This window comes from Ischnura elegans, chromosome 3, assembly GCF_921293095.1.
Source record: "Ischnura elegans chromosome 3, ioIscEleg1.1, whole genome shotgun sequence".
NCBI lineage: Eukaryota > Metazoa > Arthropoda > Insecta > Odonata > Coenagrionidae > Ischnura > Ischnura elegans.
Window position 1 is genome coordinate 105,308,025 of NC_060248.1, and position 27,699 is coordinate 105,335,723.

Here is a 27,699-nt window from a genome sequence, read left to right on the forward strand (position 1 = left end):
ATACTGGGAGTTTCGATTTGGTCGATTGATGCAAGGTGTAGGTTGACGTCGTGTCGTCATCGCTAAGGGGATCGTACATTGGGTGGAGGATGTGCTAGACACTGGTCGGAATTATTCCAATCGGTTTTCATTCCGAACGGTCGATTCCGATTGGCTAGCAGCGCAGTTGGTTGTGCTTGAAAATATTGATTCCGGAGACGATATATGGCATCGTAGTGATTCGTCGAAGTGAAGTAAGTACATATTTCTAACACAGCAAATTCCAATCGCTTTGCTAACCATTCGGAGTCAACCGTTTGGAATGATAACCGATCGAAATATTTCCAATCAGTGTCAAGCACTTCCTCCCCCCTAAGCAAGGGAATAGATGGCGAATTTCACTCTTTTATCTCTGGGGTGCGATATTATCGCTGTCTTTCTCGTACATATTTTTCGAGTCTATTTATTATATTTCGCCATTCACATGCGTCGATACTGTTTCCTTGGGCGTGGCGTGGAAGTCCAATTGAAACCGTTTCCTCCCTCACCCAATAAAGCAGTCACTCCTGACAACTCTACTCTAAGATAATGCGCTTGCTCTCCTTTCCCTCCTCCCTATTCGTTTTAATATAGCGAGAGGTTGTAATTGTGGTGCTCGGGGAAAGACAATCGTGATTTATAGCGCAGGCAAACGGGCGTTCGCGATCAGCAGCATGAAATTGGTGCAGTTTCGCCACAGTTGTTGGTAATGATGGGCTCGATGCATACATTCACTCATTGTGCTACCAGTTTCGCGTAAAATTATCTCCACACGGCACCCGCCCAATAAGATGGCTTGGGTTTTCGTTGGAGATCCTTCAAAGTTAACGAAAATCGTTGGTGTCGATCTGCGTCCTGAGTTATGAATGCCCTAGTTAGCTACTTTCCCTTTACTTTAGGTCCGTGTTTGATTAATTCGCTATTGAAAATGGTGAAAATCGGCTGTCGTCTCAGTTGAAAAAAACAACCGTTTTTCGCTTTTGCCCTATGATGTATGTTATCCATCAGAGAAAGGGTGAATGTGGAAGTTTCGAGATTGCTCCTTAAATTGGACCTAGGAATGGATTTATCTCATTTAGTATTTGTGGTCATCTTTAGCTACGTACTGTATTCCTCAAAATCTGCTGTGAAGTCATTTTTATTGAATTTTAATTTTTTCCAAGTTTATTAATGGACGTAAGTAAAAATCTTGGGCTTATTTTTTGTGTAAGTTCATCATATCAATAATAAAATGTTACTTGGTGATGCCAGATTACTAGATTAGTGTCGTTGCGCACAGGATCGATTTATATTAGATGTGTATTTAAACTTAGTAATTATTCGTTAATATATTGGCTACTTGGATTTAAATGTTAGGATTGGATTGAGACTCATATAATCTTCGTGAGTAAATTAAAGAGAATAGAGGGAAGTGTTCATTTTCATCTAACCCCCTCGAAAGTGAACATTATGTCTTCATAATGATGTGTTAAAATTAATCCAAGATGCTGTGAAATAGGCTGATTCCTCTTCAATTTTAGTACCTAAATTTTTGAGATAATGTGTGTTTCGTAATCTAACACTGCAAAATGAAATTTGAGTCGTGTGATTTCTTTCTCAACTCATACTTGTCGATTTTTATTCATAGTTTAACCTTCCTTCCCTTGAATGTGTTTTTGTTGACTACCTTACTTCAAAAGATCACAGTTTACTGTTTTACTTTCCGTCTCTTATATAATTTCTCCGTCAACATCTTTCGAGCTATTGACTCTCTCAAGAAACACGTGACTCACCGTCCGTGCAAAAGTGATCTCCCGTCACGATCTCCGCATTGATTCCCGAAGCGTGTTATAAGCCTCAGGGATTGCGATCGAAATATCCACTCAAATGTCCGAGTGAATTGATAGCCTTAATCGCTTTCCCAACTCGTTATTCCTAGAATGAAACTTATTGCCAAGAACGAGTTTTACCCTCTGGTAATTAGAATTAGAATTCTTTAGAATTTCTAGTTCGTCAGAATCTTTTCAATTTTATCATCTTGGTAGGTTTTCCTCTCGAGAAATCGTATTTATATTTTTTTGCGACAAATAACACGTTTAAAACTAAAAATTATAAGGGTCCCAGGGTAGACCTTTATACACATTTGCATGTTTATCAAATGTAAACATTTTTCATCTGAGAAAATAAGGTAATGTTCTTTTTTCCTATTTGAGATACAGTCAAATATTGACAAGGTTCTATTCTAGGTATTACCTTGAAAATTTCAAGATTAAACCGTATGTTAAGAACGAGCACATCTCCACGAAAACATCTTGGCCGAGGTGATATGAAGCTTCCTAATAAAGCTATATTGTAGTCAAGTGTTGATATCAAATGAGGATCCTAGAAGCCTAGGGGTACAAGTGCAATTTTTGTAAGCTAATTAAATTACACTTAAGAAAATGAAACACTTTAAAAGAACACTCACGCACGAAAAATATCTGTAACTTTCTAAGCCTGACGATGGCTTCTTTCTCAACGATAAGGAGACGACTGGCTGAGTATGAGAGCTGCAGGAACAAAAGATACTGTTGGACAAAAATATGCATGTGTGAAATCTGATGAAAAAGTGTGCTGAATGCACGTCGTCGACGTTCTTCGTATGGAAATGTGGCGCGCTGAATGGAGAGTGTCGGGTTTGTTTTTATTTTTCCTCAACTCTCGCTCACTCGGAATTCGAGGAAGCTCGAAATAGCATTTTCATTCTCACTCAACGCGGAGCTTGAGGGTTAGCGGTGGGCGGTGTTTACCTGTCGGACCAGCACCTCATATGCCGATGCGTTGGATTTAGTTTGTTCGCGTAATCAGACCGCTTTTTCTGCGTCATCTCGACCCGCGACGTAGGTGGGACCTTAATTCCGAAGTGTGGAGTATTTTTTTATGCCCTAAAAATGTTGTTGACCTTTTTCTTCACTGTCCACTATTCAGACTAAGAACGCCGACCGCATTTGAGTGACGTTTGTTCGGCTGAATTATTTTCGTGAGCATTAAGCTTTCGTGATCGAAATATCCTCCCGTGACAACTGCCGTGTGAGCTGTTTTTTTAACTCTACGTTTTTGCAGCTTGAATTGCCTTTAATCAAGTAATATTAGTATTAAATTAGTTTTGTATTAAGGAAATTATTCTTAACTCATCCATTAATTAATGATAGAATTATTCTGTTCGCCGGGAAAACGCCAAATCCCATCTTTCCGTCTCACAATCAGTGATGCGTTTTATTGCCTTAACTATCTTCCAAAGCACTATTAACACTGGGGTGAGGCAATGCAATGACTAAACATGTGTATTTCCTTATTCTTCGATTATGGGTGGTTATCATCTTTAGATAAGTCATGGGTACCGATATGCTCAGTTATCTCAGTTGATATTGCGACCCGCAACACCTGACAGAATCGTAAGATTCTCTGGCTTAGTCATAAACCTTTCATACGCTAGATTTTAGACCGATGAAATGCTATGAAATATTATTTGTGTAATTATTTGTCGTATATGAATTCCAATGATATTTTACCTTATCCCTCGGATCTGATTTCAGCTTATGTATCATTGTTTGGATTTTGACCTCCCGAGATATTTATTTTCTACTGGAATGGTTATCCTCTCAAGCTCTATCTTAGCGGAGACTGTGAAAAGACAGTCTAAGGAAAATGATGCGTGAAATGATTTAATGACTTAAGTAATGCTCACTTTTCATTGCTCATTAAGGCTCCACAACCATTATTTCATTTAGGGTTTGAAAGTGGACGTCATTATTTCTTGCGTGGCCTCTATCGACGGTGCAAGGGTTTTCCGGCTGTTACTACCTATTAAGCAGTTTTCATTTGCTAATTGGGCTGTTATATTAGGCTGACCTTTCCACCCGTGAATTTTTCATAAATCAACTCGGTGGCCCAGTGATACCATCAAGCTTAAAACATTCTAAATCATTTTAAGCCTCTTCACTTTGGATAGTAATATTTTTATTAAGTAATTAAAAACAGCTAAACGTATAATTTATGTATTTTAATCTATTATAAGAAAAAAATCCCTAGAGATAAAATTTAATACCTTATTTTCTTATTTAATACCTGAAAATTTAGCGTAGCGTACCATAGCGTTTATAGAGTCACAGAGTATACTCTATGATTTGTTTGATTGTGACATATTACTTCACGATAGAGTATAACGAAGTATATTTTTGAAGATTTACGGCAATACCGAGGTAGCCAACTTGCTATTGATTTTTAATATAATAGGATTAGGTACTGTTTTTTAAAAAGGCGGAACCCGGGACATTTATGACTTACGGAATTGGCTGGTGTTACTATGTCACAGAAATGGTACTCGTAAGACATGTGTCGGCATTTCACGAGCCGTTGCACGAGTAGAAAATGTATTTCAAGATACCCTATGTTGGATTTTTAAAGGGTTTGAGGGGCGTGTAATAAAGGGCTAAAGTTGGATGCGTAATGGGACGTAAATCCAAAAATACGACCGTCCCGAGAGGCTCTTTACCGCTCGGCGATAAAGATCTCTCGTTCCTTTTCCTCGCTGGTTTGCGCACTCATTCGCTTTTAGCCCCCCGGAGAATCGTCGGCTGTGCCGTGACGTCATCGACTTTCGCCCAACTCTCCTTCCGGGAACGAAGAACGTAAATAGATGGCCGGAGGTCGCCATTCTGTTGACGGGGAAACCTTTGGAGAGCAGTGCAGTAACTTACGGAAGAATCCCAATTCAATTGCCTCACGCTTGTCGCGTCTTTGGAAAAGTTGCTTGGTTTCGGAATTATGTTCTGTATTAGTATTATTATTGGTGTGAATGTTGTATTACACATCAGCATTGAATTATTTTTTGGGTTGTGAGTTACCTCCTTAATGAAACTTTCGTTGAAACTCCATCACACCATTCATGGGGATTAAAGTTTACTTCAATGTCCTCGAACATGCGCCTCGTAGCATCCACGCTACATATGGCACATACGTTATGGGATTGATCTATATCCTACTTGAAGGCTAGCTAAAGCATGCTGTTAGAAATACTACGAAAATTCAAAAATATGCATCAAGGTATACATAAGTTATTAAGATACACTAACAGTTATTATACTAGCCTATTTCCTATGCGAATAGTGGCATTGTCTTTGGTGCCATATTTTGCCTTTTCTCACTAATAAAGATTCCCACATTTTTATCCGTTATCATTATTTTCTCTGCTGTTTCGTTGTAGTGCATACCTACCTTATTTCTCATGACTTAATTTCTCAATTTGTTATGCAATGGGTGGTGGAAATATCACCGCTTTGTCCTGGAAGTTTCATTTCCTCGTATTGTGTTCACTTTCCGTTACCAGTATAGGGGTAACACCGGAGTAACAACGTATACATATAAATGTATCTTGTATTTCATTACGTATCGTTAATTTTCTGCAATTTCATTAATATCGTGGGGTGGTAAGAGGTGAAAAAATCTTTTACTGAGAGAGAAGAAATAATGTATTTATTTTCTGTTTCGGGCGCTTAGATGACACTTATGGTCCGTCAAGATCAATCCTATTGTTGCATTATTTAATTCTCTTATATCAGTTTATCCCATCGATAAGAAAACGTTTCGATGTAGTGATTGAAGGAAATGATAATTTAAAACCTGGCATCTTACTAATGGGCTGGAAAATTACATTATTCAGTGTATACGGGTGTTAGTCGAGAGTGTTGTAACAGCGGTCAGTCGAAGTGTATCAATTAACCCAATATCCAATTTATTTTTCCCTTCGCTCGAACTGACATTTTTCATCGACTTTTGAAAATGTTACACTTCAGGCTTGGGCTTCATTTCGGCGTGCCGCGGTTATCGTTATAAAACACGATTGCGGAGCGCTTTTTTTCTGCGAAAATATCTCGACATTCTAAAAAGAAAAAGCACATCCCACGCCGGTAGCTTAATTCCCGTTATGGGCTGGCGTCTGACTGTCGGAACATGTCTGGCAGGTGTTTGACTCGTTCTCTCCACTCCACCCCCTCCACTCCATCCATTTATGATTCTTGTGTGCTTCATTCTACATATTTTGGAATTCCCAACCTCGCCTGTTCATCATAGGGAGGCCGAAGTCATGCGGTTTTGTAAATCTTCATAGAGTCACGAACTGGAGGCTTTAAACTGAAGTAGGTGGTCATTAACTTGTGCAATTAAAGCATTTTGGGCGGGACGACGAAAGTGAACGCATCGGTGGGGATCTAGGAAGGGAATAGCATAGTCAAAAGGATAAATTTTTGTTCACTATGGGAGGCCTTAATGAATAGGAAAGAGTTGATAAGAAGATTGTTCCTTGAGTGTGAAGACAAAGCTATCGAATACCTAACGTGGAGCTTGGAGCGTTTGGAATACATACTAACTGTATTGTCTGTCACCGAAAATTGGAAAGATTTGTCTCTTATATACATAGTATATTGCAAAGAAACTCTGGTTTTAAATCTGTTACGCCGCAATTAGAGTTGTAATTGAGAAATCGTAGTAGCAAATCGCAGAGATTTTCGCTTGGTAATCGCGGTGGCTTTTTCCATATTGAATTTTAAATATTGGCAATTTTCCGCTATTGCCATAATTTTAGGATCAGTTTCGAAATTATGGCGTCATTTTCAGCTTGTATCACATTTGAACTCTGGAGATTGATGCGAATGAAATCGCCATTGCGGAACAATTAAAAATGCATTGGAAAAGTATCGTTCTTTTTTCATTTGGAATGGGGTAGTGAATTTGGAATACCTAATAAAATGTCTCTCTGTGAACTTCAAAGTTCCTCCCCGCCCCACCCTTACTCCACATGCCTATTGCCAGACTTGCGATGAATAAAAGTTCTTTTATCATCTCCTCTTGACTGAATTCCCTCACCCGACAAATTGGTCCCTTTGAATTTCTACGCCCTTTCGAATCCGTTTAAAAAGTAATATTTCACCCCTAGAACTCTTCTTGATTTATTATTATTATTTATATTATGGCTTATACTTATTGTTAAATATGTCTGTGTAATTATTTAGTGCTACCTGGCCACTGTCAAATGCACCTATGCCTTTTGTGGCTATATTTATTCTAAAAAATACTGTAAAAATAAATTTGATATTTCTATGACCTATCGATCTCATCAGGTGTCCTTTTTTTCTTCCTCTTTGCAGAGAGGGTGGTGACTCGAGACAAGAGCCGATTCGACCGGCGGTGCAAGGGCGGCGGAGTGACCGGGGGGCTTACATCCGCGGCGGAAAGCGATAGGCCCTCGAGGGGAGTTGGCAGAAGGTCCCGTGCATCTGCAGCGGCGGCAGCAGCAGCGGCGGCAGCAGCAGCGGCAGCCGCGGCGGCATCACCACCCACACCCCCACCCCCTGCGGCAGCCCCGTCCCCAGCGGCCGCACCCGCAACCGTAACCGCGCCCCCTCCCGCCACACCACCAACGACGCCGCCAGTCGCATCCCCAGGCGCCGGCAACAGCCCGGGCGGAGCGGAACCGCCCCCGACGCCATCGGAGGCAGCGGAGGAGAGAAAGAGGCCCCCGCAGACGGCCAAGGAGGCCTCCTGGAGGCGGGGCGCGAAGGCCCCGATCAAGGAGGAGCCAGAGGAGGAGTCGGAGGCGGCGACGAAGAAGGGTCCGGCGGCGGAAGTCGGGCCATCGCCGGCGAAGCAGGCGGAGGTAGCCGTTCCAGAGATCAAAGGGAAAGCGGATAAGGAAGAGGTGGTTGTATCGGTGGCGAGCAAGTCGCGGGTCGAAGCGAGGAAGGATGCGGGAGGGCTCAAGGGAGGTCGGGAAGGCGGGCAAACGGATGAGGGCCTGACGGACCGTGGGAGTGTCGCGAGAGAGTCGTGTAAAGTAGAAGAGGAGGATGAAGTACAAGTAGTGGTGAAGAAGGAGAAGGTCGAGGCGACGGTGGTGACGCCCAAGGAGGAGGCGAAGAAGGTCAAGGAGGAGGTGGTGAAGAAGGTCACCACCGCATCCAGTGTCGCTAGTGCTGGTGTCGTGGTTACCCCTCGCCCTGTTGGATCTAGCAGTGGTGTTGTTAGTGGTGGTGTCGCAGTCAAGGAGGAGAAGTGCAGTGTTGGTGCGGTGGTGAAGGAGGAGAAGCCGGTGGTGGTCAAGCCGGAAGTGGTGTCTTTAGAAGAGGAGGAGGAGGAGGTGGTTCTGGAGAAGGAGGTGTTGGTGGTGTCGAAGACGGTGGTGTCGGAGCCGAAGGTGGTTCGAGCCAAGGAGGATCGTCCGTTGTCGGCCGCGCCGCCTCTCGAGGGCAAGGCGGCGGCGGGAGGCGGGGGGCGGGTCCGCAGGGGTCGTGGGGCGGAGGATGAGGCCCCTGCCGCACCCAGGATGGAGGGAGAGCCCTACTCGTCCCACCGGCACCCCCTCGCCCATCCCTCTGACCCCGAACACCACCACCACCACCACCAGCACCACCCCCACCAGCAGTTGCCCCCGACGGCCGCCCTGCCCCCACACGGATACCTGCCACACCACCACCAGCCGCCCCCCACCCTCCTCCTGCACGCGCCCCCGCCCTCTTCCGCCGCCGCTGCCGCACCGCATCCCCGCGGCTGCTGTTGCTGCTCCTCCGACTCGGGCGTGAGCTCCGCATCGTCTTCATCTTCCTCCTCGTCCTCCTCGCGGTGTTACTCCTCCGGCAGTGGCGATGAGCGCTGCTCCTCCGGCTCTCGTGCCAGCAGCGCACTGAGCGCCGAAGAGCGCAGCGGCAGCGCCCACGAGGAGCCCCCGGCGAGCCTCCCCAGAGGGAGCACCCCCAACAGTAGCGGCAACCCGCCCCCGTCTTCGTCCGCCTCCAGGACAGGCACCCCGCCGTACCCGCCGTCCCCCGCCAGCGCCCCCTCCCCCTCGTCCCGCTTCCTCCCGTATCCGTCTTCGGAAGGGAAGTCCTCCTCTTCGTCTAGCAACCCCCGAGCGTCCCCTCAAACTTCCTCGTCCTCCGCTGCGGAGTCGGTCCGCGTGTGGAGGGACCCGGCTTTGGTGGCCGCGCAGAGGGTGCGCCACATTCAGAGCGTCCAGCACCAGACTCTCATGTCCCATCCACCGTCCTCCTCGCCCTCCGCCTCCTCCACCTCCTCCGTGGTGTTCTCGGCCGGCGGGGCCGCCCCCGCGCCCCCGGGAGCCGCCGCGGGGGCAGCCAACAACCCCTCGGCGCCCTCCCCCGCCTCCTCCTCCTCGGCGCCGCCCCCATCCTCTGCAGCGACCACGTCGATCGCGGCGGCGTCCCACGCGGCGGCGGCGGCCGCGGCTGCCGCTGCCGCGCTCTCGCTGCACCCGACGGCGGCGCCGCACCACCCGCACGCCCACCACTACCCACCGCCGCCGCCACTCCTGGGCTCCCACCACCCGCACGCGCTGCACCACGGCGCCGCGCTCGCCCTTGCCGCAGCCGCCGCCCCGCCTCTTTACTCGCAACTCCCGGAGATGCTGTGGAAGCCGCGGTACGCCCCGTTGCCCCCGGGGCCGGCGTCCCACCTGCTGCCTCCGGGGCACGAGGAGCTGCTGGAAAGGGAGCGGGCGTTCGCGCAGGACAGGCACGAAAGGCTGCTGCGGTGAGTTCTAGGATAGAGGATGTCCAATCGCGAATATCTTATCGATCTGGTATACCTTATATTTTGCACTAGTGACACTAAGCCAGTGGAAATTTGAGTGGATTTTTTTATTGCTAGCATTAATCTTTGTTGGGCATTGATAATGAGCTATTTCTTACATGCTTAGTATGTATTCTAAAAAAAAGACGAGTGTTTTAGTTGCACTATCATTTCCCTCGTGACGCCGATAGGGTATTGAAACCTCAGCGCAGATGTGAGAAGTAGGTATCAAGTGTCTTTGTGAATACCATTTTTGTCACTATTTAAATGTGGTTTGTGGTCAGGCTATAATCTAAAATCATAAATGTTGTTATTGCTCAATAATTGCAATTTAGCATGTCGGAGGCATTTTCTTGTGCATTCACAAAACTTTTTTAAAACCACTCTTCAATTTTCCTCTGCAAACAATTCAGGCGTTATTATTTTAAGAGGAAGTGAAAATTCCCTGGCCAGCAAACCGTACCCTCACATTGATCTTTGTTTTTCTTTTAAACCGCAGCTGTTTTGTGGTATTATTATGTAAATTAGATGCACATTTCTTCCAGTAGTCATCTTGTTAAAGTAATTAGGCTTCTTCTAATTATACTTAATTTAATAGGTAACATCTGTGATTATGGTCGCTGTATTTTGCGGCAGAGGTCAATTACATCGTCGTGACAAACAAAAGTGACCGCTTAATAAAATATCGTTCATTTAAATAGATAGTGTGATTAATCTCTAAATCTAAATTGGATGTAGATGATATTGTCCATGCTAAATAATAACATTTTCTTATGAAGTCGGAGCACTTTTTAAAAATTGGATTGCACTTGTTTCTCTTGATTTGAATCGATTCGTTCGTGGCTACCTAAGTACGTCGTATCCCTTCGGGTACCTTTCGTCAGTGATATTCAAGGGCAGAATAAACGGTCTTGTGGAAAGTTATGGAGTGGATACGAACATCGAGTCCTCCTCTTGGGTTCTCTGCATGGTATCCTGGATAGTGGAAGGACAGTCCTTTCATCTCCGGTCTCGGTGCTATTTCGTCAATATGTATAAGATCATAATCTCTATAGTCTCAGGGTCAACTTCAGGTGGACGTTCATTTCAACAATTAACAACCAAGGTAGTACCACGAAAATAAATTGGTGGATAAATACAAAGTTTGCTCTTTTTTATTGTTGATGTATGAGATCATATTTGTCCAGGTATTTCCTTTCATCAGGAGCGGTCGGTATTTCCAGCCTAAATTTTAATAAGAGATATTGAATTTTTTGTCGAACTGAAACAAGTGCTGGTCACTGGTGTATATTCTCTTAGAGTAACACCACAAGAATTGCATTCTTTCGATGTAGTTGGGTCCTTTCCAGGAATTGTTTGGCGTTACCCCAACTTTTCTTTCACCTCAACTTCTTTCCATAATGTCTTCGCTGTGGTTATTTCTAGTTCGGTGTTACAATTCCAAGCAATATACTCCAAGGCCGAACTTTCGTCTGCACGACTTTGTTTGCCTGTTGGCAATTTTTTAAAAATTGATTAGTATTAACTGACCAAATCTTATAGACAATAGGAAAATTGAATTCGGTGGACAAGGTAATAATATGTGCATTTAAAGCTCCCATATCTAATTGTATCATGTAATTATTTGCGATCATGAATGCTCCACGTGCTATTAATTCTCTGCACAAAGAAATGAGCCTTGTTACGTCATGAGATGAATCGTTCTGTCCCGTGCAATGTTTAAATGGGCGGTGGGACTTGAGTTCAAATCTTTGTGAAAGCTCTGGACACTGACAAAATCAAGTTCCTTTGTATAGTTAACATTTAATGTTCTAATTTTTAACCTCACGTAATATAGGCGGCCATACCAAAGCGCATAATGCTTAGTTTTATAATAGTTTATGATGCATATCAATCACTTGCTCAATCAAGTGATATTCTGGTAATCATTGATCATTTTTTCATTTATCCATTATCAAAGATTTTTTGCCTTATAACTACCTTTTAAGTAAGATAAAATTGCATGGGCAGTGGAAACTAGGAACTGAAACGATTTGAGAAACACTATTTTGGAGAATTTCTTTGAACATTTACACTCGGGACGTTTTAACCCTATCCTTTGTTCCTATCGTTGCTGATATTCGCACCCCGGAGAAAATACTAAATTGGTTCGGAAGGTAAGAGTGAGAATACTGCGGTAGTGGCGTATGCATTCTCGTTTCACTTGGCAAAAACTCTTGAGCGTGAGAAATTTCCGACAGAAATTCCTTTACTCCACCTGCCGACTTCTTGGTTTCACTGTTTTTATTGCTTTTGCAAACTTTCCAGTCGAAGGCTACCTTCGTCCTTAAATTTCTGTTGTAATCACCAGTCCAGTCTTACGAATCCATTATCTTGCCATCTAGAAATCGTATTCCCCTTTCCTTCTCTGTATGCTTATGAACTTTTGCCAGAATGTTCGTCTTGCAAAAAGTTTCGGAGAACATCATGACTGAGATTTCCTCTAGGCGGTTTCACTTCCCGGAATAAAAAGCCGTGCGTATGTCGGGACTACAACAAGTTCTTGAGGACCGCAAGTTATCTCTCTGATTCCCAGTTCCTCTCTAGATAAGTCGGCGGAGAACTGTGGGAGACCTCGAGATGTGGCGTGTGTTCGTCTTTACGAGCTAAAGGCTGAGATAACAAAAACACATGGAGTGCTTTGTGTCACTTCACGCCTTTCACTCCATTTCATCCTCTGTAGTATAAGGCTCACGGCCAGAGGATAATTAAAACCTTAATTCCTGAATATTTTCCCTGCATAGCAACATTTGTTTACATATTTTGATTTCACATTTCACATGATTTGTTTACATGTTTTGATTTATTTGATGTGTAGTTGAAGTATTAGATGGTGTGGTTTTTGGTGGAGGTGACCAACAACTAAGGTCATCTACGTATACCATGAGGGAAGAAAATGTAGATAGAAACCCGACGTCGGCTCTAGCCTGCTCTGAACGAAAGTTTTCATGGGGACCACGGTTTAACGTCTCATACGACGGACGGAATGCTGCCCTTGAAGTGTCCTCCACACAGCAACAGTCAAGCAGGGATCGGGCAGCAGCCTTAAAATTTCTCTCCCGCCGCCGGGATTGGAACCGGGACCTAAGGGGTCGGAAGCCAATACTCACCCACCACACCAACCCGATCCCCCATCAAGTACTTCAGGCGTTGCGACTAGCTTCAGGTGGTGTAGTATTATCTTTTGAATTTGATTTTTATGAGTGCGCTAAATTTCCGTTCTGCGCCTCGCGTTATACGGAGAAGTAGAAGTGGACACTGTGATAACAAGCACTGAAAATTTTAGGACTTGATTCATAATATTTCGATTCTGACCTAACCCCCTCCCTCGGAAGCTGGTAGACTTTGAGGCCTATTTCTTGTGACGCGCCTGTGTGGTGTGAGGAAAATTCGAGTAATTATTTACATATTTTTACGGTAAGTGGGCGCCCTAAGGCCCGAAGTACGAGTTTTTCAAAAGATAAAACATACCGCTTTATGGTGAATAAAAATACCCTGTTTTATTTACTATCAAGAAGTTTCTTTAGGTGCGTGTAAGTTCGTATCCGTTGCTTCTATTCTACGTTTGCTGTATGTCTTACATCTCTGCACTACATCTACGCATTGCCACGCGAGTCGCCGCATTAGCCTAAGAGTGGGAGCTAGTTGGACACAGGTCTTAAGCTTCAATATTGTTGTTGAATTAACGTATCTATTAAAATTGTATATGTCCTTTGTGAGTGCATTACCTACTTCACAACTACATTATACCGTGAAAGCCACCTCTAGGGCGTTTCACGGATTAATTTAACCTACATGCAATTGGGTAAATGGTACGTTGTTTGAGCTACGGTTCTTATCATAGCCTCAATTGAAGCTGTGAATTCCAAAACGGCAAAATGCCATTCAGAATAGTTCAACAGATCCAGGCTTCAATTGATGGAAGTTAGACATATTTAATTAAATAAAAGATCGTAGCACTTTTCCACAAGAGTTTTTAATGCGTACAACGCGTTTCGGCTCACTGAGCCATCATCTGGTACAAGACTGTCTTGTACCAGATGATGGCTCAGTGAGCCGAAACGCGTTGTACGCATTAAAAACTCTTGTGGAAAAGTGCTACGATCTTTTATTTACTTAAATTCAGAATAGTAATGAGATCAACCTATCTTTCTGCTCGTCTTCAAAGCTACGAATGTTATCTCATCGACTTTAAGCCATGAACATATACGTATCTGTCTGTCGTATCCATCCATGGAAAAAAGTCGAAGCAAAAGCTGAAATAGCCCCAAAATAAACATGGAAACTGTTCGTCCCAAATTACTGCCAAGTGGACTCGTGCCGTTTGGGAATTCATAGTATCAATTTAATTGTGGTCGTAGGTTCCTATCCGTTCGGTATTCGTACAGAATCTCTTTCATTACATCCTTAATTCTATGGTTTGCGAGTTTATTTAGTGGAACTTGGCTAGCTACTCACCAATTGAAAACTTTTTCAATTCCTCACAGCCGTACTCTGTAAAACTTCGACCGGTTTCAGCACTCCCGTGTCATTATTTCTGTAACGAAATATCGAAGGCAATCTGGAATGAAAATTTATACTCCCAAGTTATTTAACTTACTCCTTAATAATTACACGCGAGAGCTAGAAGAGGTCGGGGTGTTACCGAATAGACAAAGTTTTCAAATAGGTAGTATTTATATAACCCCCTAATGGTACCTTGAAGCATAGTACGGTTCCGAACAAAATACTCTCTATGTCACTCTTGATTAACTGTTGCCAATTAAATATATATCGTGTAATCGTGTCTTAGGCCTGTTTACACGATACATTAACACGGATAAGGGTTAGTGTCTGTTTGCATGAATGATTTTTATGTACCGGAACGGAACATGTCCGATTGCGTGAACCAAATAAGAAAAGGTTTTATTTTCTGTGCATGTATTCGCACAAGTTGGGTGGTTACACGGTGAATTTTGGCGTTAATTCTCGCGTTCATACATTCAGACATTAACCCATACGTGTTAATGTAAACTGACCTTTAGATTGTACGTGTATGTGCCCTTGCACAGGTTAATTGAAACTTAATTATCTGAGCTTGATTCTCTAGTCACGGGTCTTATTTTGGTTACGAGAACGTCCTACCTTTTATATGTTGTGCCATGCTCGCGATGCGACAGAATTGTTATTACGGTGATTACTGTACTGCTCCGTTCTCTCAAATTATAAGCCCCATACTCACGCACACAACACACACATTTGGGCGTAGATTTGGCAACAGCGCGCGTCCACTCCTCGTGCACATCGTCTCCACCCGTTCCCTCACTCACCACCACTGCTGCCTTGTTTCCTCCCTCCCCCCCTCGCAAGACCCCCCAACCCACGTTCCGTTGCCAGTATGCCTGGTCCTCTTTCCACCGGCCGCCCCTTCCATCTTTTCCTGCGTTGAACCCCACCCACCCACCCACTGCCTCACGCACATCCCTTTGTGCCGTTCTTCGTCTCGTAGGCCAGGCGGTTGGGGTTTGAGACCTCCGTCAGCAACTCCTAACTTTTCGTCAACTACGGTGCTGAAAGCGCTTCAAGTCTTTAAAAAATTAATTTTCTTCGAGTATAATATTTGACTGTTATAAAGTCATTCAAACGTTCTGCTCTGGAATATTTTTACCACAGATATGACATTCAATGTTAAAAAGCGTAGATAGCGTAGCGGACGACGCGGCTGGGGCCACTGCAGCGCATTCGGCGGAAGTTTGCCGTAAACTAGCGCCCTCCCCTTCCATATTCCATTCCCCTCCCGTCCCCATTCCACTTTTATTCTTGCTTTGCGTGTTGCATGATGTAGGGATACTATGCGGGATATCATTGAAATAAAATCACAAAATGTGCAAAGCAAATGCCAATTTATTTTCTAAAAGTTAACATAAAAAAGTCACTCTGCTGCCAAGTACAATGATTTGAATGAGTGAATAAATAAATTCTAAACACAGGATGGCGAAAGCCTGACTAGCATCTCTCCATGCCTCACTTATGTACGCATAAGTCCTTGCACCCACACACACACAGCGTACTATAATTCCTCAGTGTCAATACAAATTACGGGATAGGTACACCACAAAGAAAATTCTTTTACCAGTGGCCACTTCACTGCACTGAATATGAGATTATTGATAGTTGAAACACCGAAATTCGTAAGCAAAATCAAGATTACCATACAAGCGTTAATGGGCTGAATATACGTGACTACTTTAGATGATCACTTTTTCTTTTTCAAAATATAACTTGGTCAACCGCTTCACACACCACACGCAGGCTTAAAAACTTCGCCCGGTTCACCCAGCGTGTGCCTCCACTGTGGTTTTTACTTGGGCTGCAAGCCTCAATTGCATCGACTCTCAAATCATTGCATGCAGAAGTTCTTGATAAAATTGCTTTCGAAGTGGAGAAATCGTTTTCTGTGTGTCGAAAGACTTACTTTTTACTTTGAAATAAAAAATGATATACGGAAGAATGAATTTTTTATGATATTTTTGAAAGTAGAATTTCTGTCATTTTCAGTTAATTTTACAACGGTTGATCTAGTAGTTAACTCAGATTCAACACTTTTCTCTTGACTTTGTGCAGGGACGTTACCTAGTCCCTGTCTTCTGCTTTTCCCGGCCGTTTTTCAGGGGGTACGTCCATTGTGCCGGTTAACACTGATAGTATTTGTTGAAATTGCGAGCTCGGAATTAGAGGTGGGGCTAATTTCCTATCTTGCATGCGTTCTAGTACTCCACCGCGTTACACAACGTAACTTTGACTGCGCCTCCGTACATACGCAATAACGTGCCTCGTGTCAAACGGCCTTCATAAGTATGAGTACTCTTCCAAGCAGAGGTTCTTATTTCTAGAGCAAGCCGGAAGGCAGGAGAGATAGCTCTTCGTAGCGATCGCAAGAGTAGCGAGCGAACTCCTGGGGATAGAGAGGCCGCTGTTGTGATGCGCGAGTTCGTGAAGGGATTGGTTTTTTTCGTTGGGGGAAGCCGGTGAGTCGAGGGGTGGCCTGAGGAAGGGAAAAGTCTGTGCTGCGCGTAAAAGAGGGCGGGGGAGTTTTGGAAGCGACTGGGTTCGGTTCGGAGGGGGTGGGGGCGTGCCGGGTCAGGCGAGCGAAATGGAATGAGCGGTTGGGAGGGGAGGGAGCAGCGCTGAGCACAGCAGACCGTTCGGGCGGGAGGGGAGGAGTGGTGTGTCGCCATCTTGAATAACGATCCATTTGTCGACGTGTGCGGATTCAGCTTGGGCTTTCCCTTCCCCTCCGTTTGATACCATCCCTCCCGACCATTTTCCCGCAAGAAGACAAACAGCCCCCCTCCTCCTCCCACGTTATCCTCTTATATGAACTCCCTCCCCTAGAAAACGTTTGTAGCTCAGAGCCCTTTAGTTTTTACGAGTCGACTTTTCCTATGTGGGTGGAATAATAGTGAAGGGGGGAGGGGTAAGAGTTGGGAGGCTACGTGATGCGGTGGAGGTGGGAGAGGGTTGGAGTACACCGTGCTGTGTCGTCTGTCGGAAGTGTGAGGCACGGATGGGATGGGGAGCGGAGGGGAAGTTGGTACGGCCGGTATAGGTGGGTCAAGAGTGGGGGACGGGAGGGAGACAGGGAGTTGGGGGTTCGAGGAAGAGGGATGAAAGGGCGTTATTATTTCTTTCCATCCGAAACCGGTGTGCGGTGCGGTCGAAGAATTCCCGACTGACGCGTTTCGGAGGGGACAGTGTGTTTTCCCTCTTCGCTCCGATGTTCGTATCTTCGCGATGCGGAGTCCACCACAAATGTCCGAGTTAGCATCTTTACTCTAGGATTGTGTCATCAGTTTGGCCGGCGTGAAGGGTGGGAGAGAGAGAGAGCCGGTGTTGTGACCTTTGGAATTATAAAACGGCTGTGCGTGCTTCTATTTGATTCTATAGCCCCTCGTGTTCTTCCTCCTCCAGTTCTGTTTGTCGGTAGTAGCTCTTCTTCGTTATTCAGTGTGCCCGTGTGTGTGTGTGTGTTGGCGTCCTTGGAACGACGCGACGATGGAACAAGACGGAGGTTGAAGTGCTTCATTTGTGCGTGGAGTGCATCACATGTGCTGATTTGTCCTCCTATCTAGTGTTGTGCCAGGAAGCTTTGTCGTCTCTGTGTATGATGCTGGTTCAAAAAGAAGTATGGTGAGCATCATTGCTGTTGAGTTGGCGTTCTCACGCCAAAGTTCAATGGAATGAGGGAAATCAAGGCCAAACGGAATGCTCTCTTTCTTTGCTGCATAATTTAGTAGATTGCTACAGTGATAAATTATGAGCATCGTTCATGAAGGAATAGATGATGCCTTGGCTGTATCAGGGCAGTCAAATTAGGGAATTGATCCGTTTTGAAAGTGATATCATTACGCTAGCGTGAACGAAACCCAACATTCTGCAGTGTGAATGGCTCCGCGTGACGCGAATAAGTCATTGGAACTTTCAGAGTAAATATTCAATTCTCTATCGGAGTACTGACATTTTTGATGCTGATACTTTGTACTTATGCAACGCTTGATTCCGTCATCTACATCTACACAATACCCTGCAATGCACCTCTAGGGTGTTTGACTGGGGGTCATTAATTACGTGACCGAGTCGCTACGTGTTGCGTTTGCTGGGCCCAAGATCAATTACAAGGTGAAAACAATGTCCCTCACTATTTAAATAATGTCGTTTTTCCTTCTCCAATTGATTTATAATTGATTGAACTGCTTCGTCCGTGTTGGCTTGGCCAGGCGTATTTTTTTATATATTGTGTGATTCGAATATTGTAAATACAACCTTGCCAATAATTATAGTTAACTGATTTTTAACCCCAGTTCTTTTAATGGCCGTAATTATTCATGAATAATCCATCGAGAAAACAAGCATGTTCGTTTTGCTGGTTTAAAACACTTCGGGGATTGTCGACTGATGAGAATGGTTGTTTTTACATGACTTAATACATGTATACAAATATACATGACTTAATAGTTATTTGGATTTGTACCATGAATAAGTGCTTATCTATCCTGTGCGTATGAAGTAGCAGTAATTTAAAATGCGTTTTTAGAAAGCGAAGTAGCTGAAAGTACCTCCCTGGTACCTAATCGCTAATTGGATTCGTCAAAGCCATTGTGTTGGCGAAGGAAGTTATAAGAAGCCCGATTTTTTATTTTATCATTGCATTGCTTGGTATGGCGATAGAATTTCCAGCATTCCTCCCCCCACCATTTCATTCCGATCATTCAGCGCCCTCCGCGGAAAAAGGTCACGCGGTTCGTCAGAGCAGTGCGGACTGAGTCATCTGACTGGAAATACCCCACCTGAAGTTATTGGAAAGCCTATTATTCATGCGTCGTGGGAAATTCACTTTCCTCTTCACAGAACACGTTACTCTGCTTTTACTCTGTAGAAATCCGTACACTAAATCGGTTTCTTTTGATAATGGTCGCATTGCGTCAATTCTTTTTAGCATCTCTCGACTGGTGGTAGATAAAGAAAATGATGCAAGTCGTCAGTATCTGCTTGAATTGGTCTGTCAGTTTCTTTTGTTTTTTAATTTCTGTTTAATTCGAGGCCAAACTTGAATTAAGTGTGAAACACGGTATTATATACTTCGTTATTCACCCTCAAATAAAGATTTACTCGTGGTCATCCTATTCCAAATGGTATCGGGGGTGTCTTATTTTTAGTGTTTATTATGTAATGAAAAATCGGAACCCATAAGTCCCTTTTATAGAGTGAGTGGTTCAAATTTTATTAATGGGAGCTTTTATAATTTTTAGCATGTACGCAGTATTTCGATATTGATAGCTATATTTGTCTTTGTTAATGTAATCTTGCATCGTATTCATAATTGTTATATTGAGTATTAACAATGCCCGTAATTATTTTATCGCAACCGGGCTATTGTTGACCCGACAACAGTTGCGTATTGAGTAGTTTTTAAATTCATTTCGACGCGGAAACATTGAGCACGTAAGAGTATCGGCTTGTCTGATTGCGTTCTTTTTTATTCCTGCAGGGAGAGGCGAGAGCAAGAGGCAAGGGAGTTGGAGAAACAGCACAAAGAGCGGGAGAGGGCGGAGAGGGAACGTGCCGAGAGGGAGAAGGCGGAGAGGGAGAGGCGGGAGCAGCAGGAGAGGGAGAGGATGGAGAAGAGGGCGGCGGAACAGGCCGTCCACAAGCACTTCGAAGAGTCCCTGAGACTTGCGCATCAGAAGGTATGGGGATCTCGACTAGTGAGCTCTAGTCTCACCTACTGTGACTTGCAACGTGTGTACCTTATCCATAAATTCACTTAGTTGTGATCATTTCCATGTACGAAGTATGGTTATTGAACGTTTTTTATTCGTGCGGTGTACGATTGTGCGTTATTGAGCCAGCGATATTCGGAAACGTGAAATTTGGGAGCTAGCATTATGTATATCGTCCCGCATGCTGTATCCCAGGATATTGGCTTTCCGGTAAGTTTTAAGTGGTATTATCTTTTGTTTGAGTAGTATATGGATCGCCTTAATGTTTTAAGTGCATTACGATGAGTTGGGTGGGCCGGCATACGTGAATGCTTGTGTTCGTGTCAGACCCTGCTTCGGTCATGGCGGCGGAAGTGCCGTCCCATCTTCGAGCCACCTGCAGGCATGGAGCGCATAGTGGCAAAAGACCTCACTAATGTGCACCGGGATGAAGTGGGAGATCACCGACGCCATGACCTTACTCAGCTTTTCTTGGGAGGTTAGCGCGAAGGTCTCCATTAGGACGGACTACTTTCATGTGGCTTGAGGCATGTGAAAGTGCAATCCGTATGAAGTTAGGAAATTAGTAAATTGAACTTGGGCCGTTGTCCGCATTCGAGGTTGGATTAGCTTGTTTGCATCAGATAAATATTGCGGGTTATGTTTCTTTCATTTTACTTACTGGCATATGCTAATGAGTGTTACGGGTTAGCATTTCACTCCAGATATGGGGATACGTGACGTTAGAAATTCTGGACTGCGACTATCTCTATGGAATTTAGTGTGTGTGGATATGAAGATATTCAAGAGAGTATTCCATCTTATCATGTCAACTTTTTTTTGCCGTTTCGTAACAACGAATGACTTCTGTATTAACTGGGATTTTGAAATGGCATATCCATTCACATTTTTAATCATTCTCTGCTAATTAACTAGTTAATATGTAAATTTTTTCCTTTTTACCAAGCTTTGGAATGGAATGTAGGTATTTTGTAGTTACGAGTTTCTGATGCCTAAAATGCCGACAAGGTAGTGAGTAGGCATCAGAAACTCGTAACCACTTAAGAGTTAATTGAGCGAGAATTGAATAGTGTATACATTTTCGTTTTACGTTTTGACCAAGCTTTGAAATGGAATTTAAGCATTTTAGGCATCAAAAACTCGTAACTACTTCCTACTTCATATTAAATAGTTAATTAGCAGAGAGAGATTCTCGCTCAATTAGGTCGCTTTTCATTCTCCGCTGAGTGATCCGTGCCCGTTCGGTATTTCAAGGATGGTCAGGCGGATGAAATTTGATGGGACACCTCAGTATTGGAGATAGGAGCGGGATTTGCCACACGTTTAATTACTTTCGCATGTTACGTGCTTTGGGAAGCAACAGTTTGTGCCTTTCATTGTTCTAGTATTTTGCTAGTAAATAACATGCCCAAAATTTCGATTAAACTGAAGATTTGTACTTCAGTGAGTGAGCGCAGCTTTAGCAGAGCCAAATGAATACCGGTATTAACCTTCTTAGCTCTTATATTTGGTACTAGTTGTATAAGAGTTCGTGCTTCATTGATTGCTTGGTCATTTTTTACGCTCTCATGTATCCACCACTTTGAACCTCCTTGTTGCGATTTTTCTCCACCCCGCTATTTATCCATCGTTTTAACTTTTCTGGTATTCCTTTGCATCGTGTAATCGTGTGTTACATGTAACATGTAGGGCGAAAATTATATTCTTTAAGGTAAACCGTTCATAAATGGAATTATAATTCTCGGTGGAAGCAGGCCGTAGCACTAGAAAAATTAAATGTTGACGATGGTTTGATTATCCGTTAACATTTAAATGTTTCAGTCTAGTTAAGTTGACCGATAGGAAGGTGTAATGTATTAACATAGTGTTTCAGGGTGTAACATTTCAGGGCAGGAGGTGAATCAAATGGCTTCATGACCTCCAGAATTTTTATAGCGAGTTTTTACAGGGGCTGAACAATCAAAACCTAATGAAGAGTTCTCGGGGTCAGGAACTCCATATCTGCCGACGTTTCGATGTCCGACTCTGTCATCGTCCTCAGGGCTGTGAAGATACTTTCACCAGAAGCAGATATGGAGTTCCTGACCCGGTGGCGATCCCGAGAACTCTTCACTAAGTCCATTCGCCGGGAAAGCACGAAATCTTTCTTCATCAAAACCTATTCATTTTCTGTACATCTGTGAGATAGTAGCAAATTTAAGAACCTTAAGGCCATGTAAATTGGATCCCCTGCTAAAAGAACTTTGCACGTTGACCAGGGTCAAATTAAAGTATTGTCTTACTTGTTATTTCTGTTAGTTCCACTTGTGTCTCAGAGCAGAAACAAAATTTTTAAATTTCCTTTACTACATTGTCATTCAATTAATTATATATAATCATCCACAGACATCTTAACTAATTAGGCATGTTATTGAGTGATAAGTATGATATCTGGGATATTATGGGAAATAGTTTTCTTTAGTTACATTGAATTTTCCTATTTCATTTAATCGAATTTTCGTATGGATTGTTTTCTGCTCAATACTCTGTTAAATGTTGAGATACATAAATATGTCCAATTTATAGCTCTCTTTAATTTCATTTTTTTTTGTTCTCAATGTTCGACTCTACCAGCAGCGCAGTAATATGTGCTGGAGCCTTATCAACAGCCTCCCACCACCACCTCGATCTGCAGCCAGTGTAGTAGCAGAAGAGACAGAGCGGAAGAGAGCAGAACATGAGCAACGGCTCCTAGCTGCCAGGGACAGAGAAAGGGTGTATTATGCTACAATAGCTGTAAGTAGCTCTTGCTCGATTTTTTTATAGGTTTTGTCTTCATAACATTTGCGCTTAGTGTCTTATTTCTACTTCATCTTGCCACTCATGGCCTTTCAGGTATTCAGTTAGAAAATTGATTTCAGGAATATCAAGCTCCAATCACTCTTGGATGCAATATTTGTAAATTTGCATGTATTAACTCCTCACTAATGGTCCTTGGGTTGTGCAAGAATTCAATGCCTTAATTCATGCATTATATCACAGTCAAAATGTTGTCACCGCTCATGTTTGAAAAAGGGAGGTGTAGCAATACTATTTCTCAGTTGCGTATTTGTGTAATTACCTGGAAGTTGGTGAATCTTTCTCCCAGCTAGATTTGTATATTGATAATAGATAACTATATTGCCATCATGTAGATAAGACAATGTGAACAAGTGCCTAAAAGCAACTATATTCTCCTAGATTTCTTTGAAACTTCAACAGCATGACCTAGAATGCTAATTGATACTGTGATGATAGCTGTGTTTATTAATCTGCAGCGAATAAGAAGTACAGCTTGGAGCCGTATTACTATTATTATTAAACATTGTAAAAAATTTGTACCACCTTTTATTGCGTACCGATGGCAAGAATTCTCGTCATTTTTTTTCCCGAACATTCCTGACGGATGAGAAAGATTCGTCATATAGGCGCGTCAACCTAAACGTACAATACGTATTCGTTGGGTTGTTTTCAGTTGTTGTTCGTTATTCATAATGAATTGATGCATAATAACGTTTGATTGGGTAAAGTTATATTCTGAACATTAGCATACCCCGGAACGCAACATGTTAATCTTTTCTATTGAAATAACCCTGTCCTTTTGGGAGGTAGTGAATTAGTTTGTTTTTACTCTAAAAATTTTCAGAAATTGGTATGAAGTAGCGGTTAAACAAATTTCTTTTATAAAAGTCATTCAAACTGTTATAGAATGTACTTAATGCATGCCTAGACAATCTCAAGTGTGTGAAAGCTGATATTATTAGGTTATTCGGTAGTAAATGTATGTTAGTTAATCAATTCTGTTTTTTTTTCATCTTAAGGCTCAGCATCTGCCTCCTGGTAGTTCTGCTAAGTTGGAATACCCTCCACCTCCAGCTCACTCAAGAATGGTTGAGAAGTCATCAGAGAAGAACATATCTGGTGCGCCAGGTGGCCATTCTCCCCTTCCAAAGGTGGAACCGAACTTTAATTTGTTTGGTTATCAAGGATACCAGCCCCCTACATTTCTATCTCCAGAGAAGGTGAAAGTGGATTCAAAAAGTCCTGCTGCCACGACTGCTTCTCAGTTGGTGTCATCTCAGCCACTGTCATCATCACCAGCCCACCCTCACCATCACGCCCACTCGATAACCATGGGCATCCCGAGGGAGCTTCCTAATCCCCCTCCACTTACAAGTGACTTATCAAAGAATTCAGTTATTGTGAAAAATGACGGTAAGCAGCAACAAATGTCCAAGATTCCTCACTCCCATCACCAGCCCCAGCCATCTCACCTTCACGGGAAGTCTGTTGGTCCACAGTCATACGAGTACCATCAAAGAAGCCCAACTCGGTCACCCATTGGGCTCCATCATGCCTCCCATCATCCTGTGCATCACCATCACCCGTCATCTCACCACCAGCACCAGACTTCTCCACATCACCAGAGTTCTGTTTTACACCTTCCCTCAGAGCCTCAGAACTTGGCCAAAGGATCACAGGCTCCAGTCCATGGGCAGCCCTCCTCACACGCATCTCAAGAGCGGGCATCTCCTTACGGAACACCAACGTCAAACCATCTATCCTACAATCTCATTGGTCAATCAAAGGCGAACAGTGTAACCAACCCCTATCAGGTCTATAGTGCTCCTTCCTTGCACCCGGCATCACAGACAGGGCCAGTGTCTCATTTTGCGCACTCTGCTGGTGGGTCGTCGACTACTTCTTCCTCTTCATCTTCTTCGACATTGGGTAACAAACCCAAAGTCAGCAGTCCAGCCCCACCCCACATATATGGCAGGCCAACAGCTGGGGTTGGCAGTGGGGCCTCGTCAAGTGCAGGGAGGACTATGCCAGCCGAGGTTGCACCCTCGCCTGTCTATCCCCTGCCGCTCACTGCCAAATCACACCCATATCCCACAGGGGCACCACATTCGACCCACTCTTCGAGTGCTCCCACATCTGGGCCACCACCGGCTCACAGTGGGAGTGATCCAAGACCATATGATCCTCGTGCGTACCCACCCACCCCAATCACAAGGCCTTCCACTGTTCAAGCTGTCACTTCCCACCCGACGCAAGCGCCGCGTCGCTTGGTCAACCAGTTGCCAAGTGTTCCTCCCATTCCTCCAGCAGTGCACAGAAATAGCCCTCGTCATGAGCCTGCTCCTCCTGTAATGCATGCTGGGGGCAACTTCCAGACGCAGCCATTAGATTTGGGAGTCTCGGATCGATCTAGGGATGAGTCTAACTCGCCAAAGAGGAAAGGCGTGCCTGACAGGGGCAATGCTCAAGACTCCAGTGCATCAAAAAAGAGGCGTTCGGACACCATGCCGATCTCCTCGACAGTCATGCCGCCAGCTGTTCTGGCTCGAGTGAGTGAACCAGGCCCGTTGGTGGCTAGTGCTGCTGCATCTATTACCACTGTGGTTAATACTTCACTCGGTGCCATTCCTCCAGAAGTACCAGTTGTACCTCCTTCCAGTGTGGTTTCTTCTTGTCGGAAAGCTGTGGGAACAATTCCAAGGGTGAATACCCCGCAAGACGACTCAGTCAACCCAGTTATTCCCAGGCCACCAGAAACATCTTCACCCGCGGCAAAGCAGGTTCCAACGTCCAGTTCATCAGGTACTTCTTCCACTCCTATTCCACCCTCATCTCCGAACTCACAGTCTGCAAGGCCCCCTTCTGTTGGAGGCACTGAGTCTGAGAAGTCAAACAGCCCTGGCCCATCAAGGTCGGTGGCTCCTCAGTCTGTTGGTCCCAGCTATCCTGTGCATAAACTTAAGAAAGCATGGCTTCAGAGGCACTCGGGTGAGGATGGGGCTGATGGTTCAGTAGTTAGTCGGAATGGAGGGTCTGCATTCCCATGTTCACCTCCTACTTCCCAATCTAGTACAGCAGCATCATCCACAGTGAGTGATTCATCAAGTCGACGCAATCAACCTCTGTCTCCTCCACGAGCAAAGAATTCCACAAAGGGCAGGCCTGGCTCTGAGAATCAAGGTGGAAGTGGGAAGGGTTCTGGAAAGAGGGGAGCGAGAGAAACGTCAACTGTGACACCAAATGGACACACTGCATCCCTGGACTCAGTCGAGATGTTAGAGGACTCTTCGAGCTCAGATGCTGACTGCAAGTCTCCCACGAAGCGTAAGGTGTGGAAGTCGAAGAAGAGAAAGAAGGGAGCAACACGGGGCAAGGCAACAGACGAGACACCCACCAAGAGAAGAGCTGGTGCAGGCGAAGGGGAGAGCCAGAGTGAAAGCGAGAAGGAGAGTGGTAGTGACAAGGAGTCAGACAGTGGGGGCAGCACAGGGCAAGGTAGAGGGGGTCGTGGAGGCAGTGGAGGTGGTGGTGGTAGTGGGACTGGAAGTGGAGGTGCAGCTGGGCGTGGTACTGAGGGGAAGGAGCCCAGGAGACGAGGACGACGACCAAAGGCAAAGGAAGAGAGAGCCCGACAGTCGGGTGGGGGAGTGGGTGGGGGATCTTCGTCGACCCAGTCGCAGTGTGCGCCCACGGCCAATGACTGCAATTCTACTCGTCCCATGAACTCCTTGGGCCAAGTGACAAACTCAACAGACTCCTCGAGGGGTGTTGCATCGAATAATGGGCGTGGTGGAGGGGCGAGGAAGGGTCGTGGTGGTGGAGCTGCCGGGGAAGGTAGTGGTGGTGGAGACCCACCAAGACGTGACCCATGTCGCAAACCTCCAGTTTCCCAGCTGAAGAAGACTGGAGAAAGTTTTCTTCAGGATGGATCCTGCTTTGAGGTTGCTCCCAAGCTTGCCAAGTGCCGTGAGTGCCGCTGGACACCTAATCAGCGGAGCCGTAACATGACCAACATTTTCTGCCGATTCTTTGCCTTCCGCCGTCTGAGGTATACCAAGAATGGACAGCTAGCAATGGCAGGTTTCTCTGATCCTCATGGAGATGCATCAGAGGTCAGTGATTGGGGATTTACATTTCATACTTGCTCTTAATCGTGTTGTTTTTATTGTCATATTCTCATGTATTTGTTTTTTTTTTAGGATGACCTGAAATTGTGGTTACCTCAGAGTGATAATCCTCCCGAAGATTTAGATATTGAAATGTCTAGGTTTCTTCTGTCCCAGGTTGGAGACCAATTTTGTGACTTGGTTGAGCAAGAAAAAGATGCCATTTCTTTGCACATGTCTGAAGGTTTGAACACTTTTTATTTCTTATCTATAAATTTCAACAAGTGTATCAGAAACCATGTATCTTTTTGATTTTTTTAAATGTAAGAATATCATAATAGTTAGTATTAAAATCTAAGCAATCTAATTAATATATCTGTGTTTTACCACCCATTGTGGCTTGTGTGTTTCTGAAGTAGTCTGGTAGCAAATAATCACTCTGCAAGTAATTAATTTTAATACATTGAATTTATTGATAGTTTACTTGCTTGCCGAGTATTGCTTGGAGTGTGACTTACATTTTAACTAGTAAGGCCTCTTACCTCGGAGGACGTTTAGTGCATCTCTTACAAAGAGTGAACATGGATGGAATTGATTTCATTGTCTTGCTCTTCACTTGTTCATTAACCTTTGAGCAAGGATTCTTTTTTCATTTAACTAAATAAAATTCTTCAATACTATGTTGAAGTTCTTTCTTTTGACAAAAATCTAAAGATAGAAAAGGAAAAGTTTGGAATTTTTGGCTAATTTTAGTGAATGGTTTAATTTCTGATCAAATTTAGAACCTTATTACTTATTTCAGAAGTTTGCATTTGTATACTTTTTTATCTGCATGGACTTTTTTTAAAATCTTC

The 27,699-nt window shown here is 44.1% G+C and overlaps 1 protein-coding gene across 5 annotated transcripts in view; it reads left to right on the forward strand.

The window, feature by feature from the left end:
• The window catches only part of LOC124156306 (probable JmjC domain-containing histone demethylation protein 2C), a 622,610-nt gene that overhangs the window by 587,426 nt on the left and 7,485 nt on the right, over positions 1 to 27,699 (forward strand). For 4 of the 5 annotated variants that reach the window (XM_046530772.1, XM_046530774.1, XM_046530775.1 and 1 more), the window contains 5 exons: positions 7,182 to 9,579; positions 19,685 to 19,883; positions 22,530 to 22,691; positions 23,756 to 26,851; positions 26,939 to 27,089. In XM_046530772.1, the coding sequence (XP_046386728.1) occupies positions 7,182 to 9,579; positions 19,685 to 19,883; positions 22,530 to 22,691; positions 23,756 to 26,851; positions 26,939 to 27,089 (6,006 nt within the window). The remainder of the gene's footprint in view (positions 1 to 7,181; positions 9,580 to 19,684; positions 19,884 to 22,529; positions 22,692 to 23,755; positions 26,852 to 26,938; positions 27,090 to 27,699) is intronic. The other variant, XM_046530773.1, reaches the window with a different exon arrangement.